At 42.5% G+C, this 8,877-nt stretch overlaps 1 protein-coding gene across 1 annotated transcript; it reads right to left on the minus strand.

Annotated features, from left to right (window-relative positions):
• Window positions 1–329: 329 nt before the first annotated feature.
• KCNF1 (potassium voltage-gated channel modifier subfamily F member 1) lies at window positions 330–3,035 on the minus strand. Its single transcript, XM_017818072.1, has 2 exons — window positions 2,652–3,035; window positions 330–2,550 (listed from the first exon to the last, which is right to left on the minus strand). The coding sequence occupies exon 2, from the start codon at window positions 2,352–2,354 to the stop codon at window positions 891–893; it is 1,464 nt and encodes a 487-aa protein (XP_017673561.1). The 5' UTR covers window positions 2,355–2,550; window positions 2,652–3,035; the 3' UTR covers window positions 330–890.
• Window positions 3,036–8,877: the final 5,842 nt, after the last annotated feature.

Here is an 8,877-nt window from a genome sequence, read left to right on the forward strand (position 1 = left end):
CTACACTTATTTTCAAACAGTTAAAGTTTCTTTTTTAGAAACACTCAATTTAACTCCCTATAAACTTCCTTTGCTTTAATAGTAAATAAAATATACCATGAATTAACTTACAGTTTTAAAAATTACTTGATTATAAATCCTTCCTGAAACATCCCTGCTGTATAAATCAAGCTGCAATTAAAAGATAGAACAAATATTTTTAAATTTTCTCCTTAAAATACATTGATTCTTTTCTGCATCTCTGCTCAAAAAGTCTCATTGAAAATTACATTTTATATGGAAAGAGGAACAGAGACCTATCCAAAAAGTTGACCCCAAATTACATTTTATAAAAACAAAGCCATTTATTCACTCTAATATTCTGCACACATTATATGCTGATACTTTCAGTATCTCTAGGCTGAAACTGCTTGTAACATTTTGCTGTAAACCTGAATCTAATACAAGTGAGAGGCTGTTTTAATTTTTTTGAGGAGCGGTTCCCCTAGATGCAAAGACATTGAAGAGAGCCTGGAAGAAACAATCTGTGTGATGCTGCTCTTTATTGTCACAGGTACAGAGTTCTGGTGTGGCAATGCTGCACATTTCAGGTCATTGAACATTTACCGATGGGGAAGGACTTTTCAGTCTCTGAAATGGTTACAAATGGCTTTTGTCAGAACACACTCAATATAAGCTGTCTGATCTCAATGGAGTCCTGCTATTTTATTTTGGATAATAATGGCAAAGTCTTACCAACTGTCGATGGAGATACTATGGGGTTAATTTATATTCATGTTGGAAATGCAAAGCAGAGCTCTCTCCCAACTCTGACAGAACTGCAGCTCTCTTCAATAGTTGATTGTCAGGTTGTCCCGATCTGTAGCTTAGTGCTGACAACAGTTCACAGTTTATTTGCAGCTTTGAAGCCTGGTCCTATAGTGTTTCTCTTCTGACAAGAGATGAATAAAGGTGTCACTGTGGGAGACTTTTAGCCGGCTGCTATAAAAAGGACCCTCCTTGCCTTCCCTTGAAAGATCCTCTAGCTCACTTTTGGAGCCTGCGGCTTTCCCCTCGGCTGAGTTTAGCTCCATCAGCTCCAATTCATGCTTGGCAGCTGTTTCTAAAACTCTCTGTTTGTTATAATACCTGACAAAGTTGTTAATGATTGGATGGATGGGAAGGGCGATCGCTATCACCCCACAAAGAAAACTGATGGCAGCATTCAGTTTTCCTAGCGTTGTTTTAGGGTATATGTCTCCATATCCAACTGTGGTCATGGTAATGATTGCCCACCAAAATGACTGAGGGATGCTTTTAAATAAAGTTTCAGGGTGACTTTGCTCCATGGTATAACCTAGGGCAGAAAAGACAAAGATTCCAACAGCTAAGTACATGAGGAGCAGCCCGAGCTCCTTAAAGCTGCGTTTCAGGGCGTAGGTTAGGGTCTGGAGCCCTGAGGAGTGCCGTGCAAGCTTGAAAATCCTTGCGATCCTCATGATGCGCAGTGCCTGGACAGCCTGCTGAACATTGCTCAGCTCCATCAGCTTGGCTCCTAGGTGGGTCAAGGTCAGGCTGACATAGAAAGGAAGTATTGCTAGCACATCAACAATGTTCATAAAAGAGAGGGCAAAGTGGAGTTTGTTGGGAGAGGAGATCAGCCTCAGCACATACTCCATGGTGAACCAGCCTATACAGGCTGTCTCTATGCTGTCCAGGGTTGGGTGTTCCATACGGTTCCCCTCTGCATCTACGACCTGCAAATCTGGGATGGTCCCGACACACATCACAACAGAAGAGATCAAAATAAAGAGAAAGGACAGAATAGCAACCACTCTAGCTGGGTAGGATGATTCTGGCTTCTCCAGAAATTTCCAGATGCATTTTTGGCACCTTTTCCAGCGACTTTCTGAGGCATCTACTCCCAAGTCATCCAGAATGAGTTGCACCCTTCGGGCTATTTCTTCCAGTTCCTCCTTTTTTTCACTTAGATGAGTTTTGCAGCAGTCATCCAAAAATTTCAGATCCACTTTCCAAAATTCCATTTCATTCTTGAAACATATGGGGCATATTCCTTTCTTCATATGAATTTCCCCAAAGTAATATACGTCAATAATGCATTTGAAAGCATCTGGGTCTCTGTCAAAGTAAAACTCTCTCTTACCAGGATCATAGTCATCACAGAGGGAGAATATGCTATCGTATCCCCCTGATAAACAATTGATCAGCTCTGCCAGCCGTGTTTCTGGGTATTGATTCAGGTTATCTCCGTAGAACACCTGCCTTACTCCACCGACATTGACTACAATCTCCATTTCTTCACTTTTTTCTGAAACATCAGTCTCCACATCTGGAAACATAGAGTCACCTGCCATTTTAGTTGTATTTGATTTTGTTGGATTTTTAGCCCGTTGTTTGGTTTCACAGCTTTGTGGTTTTAATCTCTCATGAAAGCAAATCAGCACTGAGCCAGCTCTACTACAAATGTCACCAAACTGACCCGGAGTCGTGGTGGGAAAGGTTACAGATAGAAACCTGCAGTCGGAAAAGCCGTGTGAGGTATGCAACAAGCTGCAGAGAAAAGACAAATCATCAGGCTGCTGTGCCTGCAAGCAGGATGTTAGAAAGCTCCAGCAGACTGGAAAGAGAAGAAACCATTTAGTAAAACTCACCACTCTGTTCAGTGCTCGAGAGTCTTTTCAGGTCCCATTCTCTCTCTAAAAGTGATATCTATTCACAGCTTGGAAGTCACGGCAGAAAAATAAATCCTGAGCTCTGATTAATGCAACGTGCAGTGAGTGACAGTTCTCAGAGCGACAGTCGGTGTGGTGAGCCCACAGAAACTGCCACGGCTTCTCCCTTCGATTCCACAGATTTCCCTAGAAAGCTGCGTTTGAATTTTGTTTCTCTTTCCGTTTTCTGTTTACTTTAAGGTCTTCCAGAGTTCATCTGCTGACTCTTGCACATAGTCGGTCGGTGCAAGCATGCAGAGGAGAAACTTGTGCTTGTTTTCCCTTTGCTGTTTCTCAGCACAATAGGGAGCCCAGGCTGCCAGGAGTCCTTTTCCAAACTCTACCCTCTCCTGGTGAAACCCAGCAAAGCACCAGCAGCACAGAAAGCACATCTTGGCTTTTTATATGCCTACCAAAAGGTGCAATAATGTGTTTCTATCCTACCAGGAACTTTAATGAGTTTTAAAAACATTTTTTAAAAACCTAATGCAAAGCATAATTGTGTATAAAGTCATTCAGAGTTTCAGAATGCCCACGACACAGAAAGACACACAAACATTGATTCCTGGTGGCAGAAACCAGAAGTAAAACTGTGTTTTGGGAATAAATGTATGGTATAAATTTTACTCTCAGTGGGACTGGAGAAACTCTGGAGCATCTCTGTCCTGGGTCAGGACATTCAGTTAATGTAGATTTGTACTGGTGTCATTGCAAAAGAGGCAGAGATCATAAAGTTTTTATTGCAGCTGTAGAGCAAAACTGCCCCTGCACTCTGTGCACATTTCCCAATACTCTGGGTCCTCAGTTTTAGCCATGTTTCCTTGATCTGCAGTCGACTGAGCCTGAGGAAGGTTTCAGTAATTTACATCTATGACGATTTCTCTGGGAACGTTATTTACCAGAAGCAGTGTTGTGTACTACATCCAGTACTTAAAAAGCAGAAATAGAATAACAAGCATTTAATTTTAACTTCATTTTCTCCAAATTCCAGGATTTGATGGACATTTGTTCCCCAGACCCTTACATGCAGGAAGGCCTACCACTCTGCTCTTAAATTCTTAAATCTGACTACAGTTCATTTTAGTGCGTCCAGCAAAACCCACAGTTCAAAAATTAACTGTTTCTGGCCACAACAGAATGATCTTTTCCAGTTTACTGGCTTCTGAAAAGCTTCTCAGTGGAGGGGAATAGAGAGCAACAAACCCAACTGACAGTTTGCTTCTCTAGGCTTGTGTCCATCCCTGGAGAAAGGCGAGATATGTGATGTGATGTTCCCACTGTCCTCATGGCTGTGTTGCACAGTGAGGGGGACCCTGGTGAGTATACAGTGCCTCTGTTCCACTCTCTTGCCAGAAGTTTATGAGCGATTAGTAAGAGGTTGTGCACCAGACCTCATCAGGAGTATGCACATACATCACATACCCAGGAAGTGGTAATATCAGGTCCCAGGAAAAGTGATATCTTTTAGTCTACACCTGAGTCACACAATCTCTGGAGGCTAGTGTCACCTTCATGGCTCCGGAGGGTGCTACATAGCGTGGGTGTAATACAAGATGTCCCTTGAATTGTTTTCCAGGCACATATAAGTTTACCAAAATTTGCAAACTTCTTGGGACAAGAGCAATACCTTGGAGACCTGGAAAAATCCTGTTTTGTGGGTTCATCAATAAACAATTATCCACCTGGGGCTTTCCTGCTCACTAACATGAATGTTAGTTGCTTGATTTTAGCAAAAGAAATATTAAGATGCCAATAGCAGTGACACGCTTGAACAGGAAAAAATATAGATGGGATTACTGAGTATCTGATCTTACAAAACAAAACTGAGCTCTGGGAAAGTTAGGTTTCAAATTTTGTCAGGCTTCATCAGCATAGGGAAACAGGTTCTTTAGATGTAAATCCTCAGATTTAACCATCTCAGATCCTACTCTCTTTGATCAATGATTCGTTCCAATGACCTTTTGGTTTTTCTCTAGGTAATGATAAGAAATCAATGTAGAGTCCAGCATGACCGACATAGAAAGCACCACCTTTGTTTCCAAAAGGACTCTTCCCCCCCTGCACCATTTTACAGAACAAACACCTACGAAATAGGCACGCAGGATTAGTACATACATTGTTCAGTTTGAAAGGTGAAATCAGCTCCTCTCAAATGATAAATCTCAGCACATTCTCAAAAGGTTGGGAAGAAACTATTTTTGAAATGCCAGATACATCCTTATAAAGACTTTACTTAGTGCAGCTGCTAAAGTCCTTGTGCTTTATTCTCCCTCGTCTTGCACCTTTTCAGAGTTCTTTACACCTTTCAATGTGCCTGTGAAATGTTAGAGATCTGGTAACATTTTAAATCCACTTGGGCAAATGTAAATGATCCAAAGAACGGTCAGGAAAAATCATAATTAAATTAAAATATTGTTTTTGTAGCTGAAAAGAGTGACATAGGCTTACTTGATGAATGTTTTGTATCAGACATTGTAGAGCAGCAAACAATAGGAGCAGAATGAATAATTTGTAGTAAATAATTTATTTCACTAATTCGTCACCCGTGAAAAGAGAGCTTCTCTAATCTAAAAATTTCAATAGATAATTGTTGCCCTGTAATTCATTTATGACCACTTTCCTGTAATTATTAGGGCTTCTAAATTCAAGTTCTGTTAATTTACCTGATCAGGACAAACAGGTCAAGCTGTTCTGTGTGTCTGCTGGAAGCAGTGTATGCTGGCAATTGAATTACTACAGAGTCAACAAGAAACACAGAGGGGTTTTTTTCTGTGTTGGTGCTTTGGCTCAGAGAACAACATGCATTTGAGCTGACAGTTGTGTTAAGTTTTGGCTGTGGTTCAGACAGGCTTCTTCAGGGAGGAAGAGGAGGAGGCTCAGCTGGACATCAAGCCCTGAAGCCTGAAGGAAGGACTCCTGGGTTGCTGGGCAACCCCACCAAATCCAGCCTCAGCTCCAGCAGGGACACAGCATCTCCCAGGGGTATTTGAACTCCAATAGATCTTGGTCCACAAGGTGTAGGTGGAGCTTGAAAATGGCTTCCCAGTGGCACTGGTCTCCACATGATGGATGTGGGTGTTACAGAGCACCCGCAGTTCAGCACCTGAGGACCTGTTGTGGCAGCAGTGCGCAGAGGATGCTGGCACTGAAGGTCTGGCTCCCTCATTGGCGACTTTTTGGGAAAGCACATTCACCCCTGGGTGACTCTGTGCCGATCTGTGAAGACAGGTTGCTCCTCTTGAGCTGTACACTGGCTCATACCTTACTCCTGAGTCCCAGCCACCACCTCTGCCCTCCTGTCTGATGCACCCCTGCTCCCCACACAGCTATGGGCAGTAGTGCTGTATGAAGGGCTGTGAATAGGTTAGGAACCAACCCTAGGGAGATACGGTTGGATTCCACATAGGGAGGGGTGTTTTATGTAGAGGTAGGACTTGGACAACCTCTCTGCAAGCTGGCTGTGATGCAGTCAGACCCTGCCTGCACTGAGCACAGCCCTGCCTGCAGTGCCTGGGACCATCTGACCCCTCCGTCCTTCCAAATCAATGAAGTGTTTGGTGCTGTGTCTACACAGGCAAGATCAAGAAAGTTTAGGGACCTGATAATAACCGTCCAAGCAAGAAATAGTTACAGCATGTCTGACACGGGTCCAGCCCACACTAACCAGCTAATGTGGCAGTGTCCCATCCCTCATATGGCCATCAGAGACCATTCCATACAGGCTATTTGAAAGCAGCATCAGCAGTGGAGATTAAAATGACTTCTTAAACTAGATGGAGATGAGTTGTCAGTTGGCCTCAGTGCCCATAGACATCCCTGAGCACATGTAAATCTCATCATGCTCAGTATAACCCACACAAACACTCTTTTTCTGCTGTGTTATATTTGGGTTTTAAATGACACAGTACTGGACCTGTGATGGATCCAGCATCTAACACACAATTTATTTTCAGCTAGATGCAGACTATGGAGATCTACTCAAGACAAGAACATGTGATCAAAATTTACTATAGAGAAGTCAATCGGAGACCTAAGGGAGGGTGGGGAATGAGGATATCTTATTCCTCCTCCTTTCCTTGAGGCATTGCGGGGATAAAGCTTTCAGACAGCTGCATGGGCTCTGCTTCATCAGCTGATAGCACAAGGTTCTGTGTGGAAAAAGCACCATGTAATTACTTCGTGTCAATCACAAGAAATGGGAGGCAGATAATCTGGAAGAATGGGAAGCAATGAATTATGTCATTATGGGTTTCAGAAAGAGAAAGTCATCCAGAGAAGCTCCTCTGACTGCTTTACCACAGTCAGATTTAGTAAGAGGTGCAGGAAAGATTTTGCTGTAAGTGTCCTTTAGGGTTTCCAAATATTAGGTGGATTCCAGTGGCTAGTGCAGCAACCTCGTTGGAAGATCCATCACACTCCAGCAAATTAATTCAACTACTGCAATACGCTGGTTTATCCTTTATAGCTCAATATTGCAAATCTGTTTTGAAATCACACCTTCTTTAAACCTTATAACATGCTCTGCAATAAAGCTGTCTGGTTTGACACATTAAGAAAACATGAGATTGTGTTCTCACAGGTGCTGTGGTCCCCATCATGGATATGGGGCCACTGCCGTAGCACCGGCACAGCCCCACGCACCTCCCCAGTGCATCTGCATGACAACAGTGCATGACTTGCTCTCATGGACTGTAATAACACGGCATGTGGGAAAAGAGTGTTGTGGGCATTGACTGTCTGCAGGAAAACGTTGTGGTGCCACATCAGCGGGTCATGGTCCCAGCACTGATGGATGTCTTGTGTGTGTAGCCAAGAGCTACTGAAGGGAGTTCAAGCCTCAGAACGAAACATGTTCATCGCCCACTGCTGCTATTTCTGACAACAGATGAGTCTTTTAAATCCCTTGATATGGGAAAAGAAGGGTCCATCAAATGCAAAGCGACTGAAACAAATTCTCTACATTTTTAAATACACCTTCATGCTTTGTATGATGCTTCTCAATACACTGGACTTCCTTCAGATTGATATGTTAAAAGCAAGAGGTCATGAAATGTCTTAGCTGAGGTAGGTATCTAGACTATAACGCATACTTTCACCTTATAAATCTGGGTTTATGTGTCTCTGTCTCCAGCATATTTATGTATTCCTCCATGGCTATTATTTAAAATCAAACAAGTCTTTTCCGAGTTTATTTTCCCCTCTCTTAGCTACTTTGGTTCTTTTTTCAAGTTTAAAACTTATATATATTCATTCAACTTATTTTATCAGATCTTCTAATTAATAACTTATTAAAGGGCTAGTAATAGCTTGCTGTAAATTTCAATTTGCCTTGCTTTCCATTTGACATTAATGAGTCCATTTTCCCCTACGATTAAACCTGCCTTAAGTGACCACTCAGGAGAACAGCCAAATCTCTGATTTATTGTGAATGACCTTTAATATATAAAGTACAGTCTCCACTGTAAGCAGCTAACACTTGGGTTCAAATTAAGCATATCAGTGGGTCATGAGTCGGATGGGACTTGGAGATGCTGTAAAAGTTTTAAGAGCCTTGTCTTGTTTACAGCATCACTGTTTTTTTAGGAAGGACTGGAATTCTGCTTCCTGGTCTTAAATACCGACATCAAAAGCTTTGAATGCTGTTGCATGTACAAAGAAAAGAGAAAAATGAGGTGACAAGACTTGTTACATTTGCAGCCAATAACTTAAAAATTAAGAAGTGCATGTACATTGAGTATGGCAAAGGTCCAAAAAATTGCATGCACACATGTAATTAGGGGATGTATCATAATGAATAGGCACAAGATGGTTGAATGCAGTATGCTCTGGCAGTTCCCAGCTCCAAGTGTCTACATCTGCAATCCCACTGTTGGCTTTTATCACAACTTGCTGTATATAATTTCTTGCAGGACCCACGATGCACTGGTGCTGCTGCCCGGCAGCATCCCTGGAGCAGCCTCACCAGCTTGAGTGAGGGAGGCCCAGCAAAGAAATATAAAGATACTGGGGTGACTGTAAGAGGGTCTTGGTGGTGGCAGTGGTGAAATGATGGGGCTGGCCTTCCCAAAGGTGAACATTCCCATCTCTACCAAATGATGTCATTACCAATAATTGTCTTGAAGGAAAGACCAAGACCATGGCAGCAGAGAGGGAGGTGCCATGGGCA

Source organism: Lepidothrix coronata, unplaced genomic scaffold (genome assembly GCF_001604755.1).
Source record: "Lepidothrix coronata isolate B3197 unplaced genomic scaffold, Lepidothrix_coronata-1.0 Scaffold65, whole genome shotgun sequence".
Taxonomy (NCBI): domain Eukaryota; kingdom Metazoa; phylum Chordata; class Aves; order Passeriformes; family Pipridae; genus Lepidothrix; species Lepidothrix coronata.

Bases quoted from the DNA above. Each gene is read 5' to 3' on its own strand.
- KCNF1 (XM_017818072.1), bottom strand. From the start codon at position 2,354: ATGGCAGGTGACTCTATGTTTCCAGATGTGGAGACTGATGTTTCAGAA.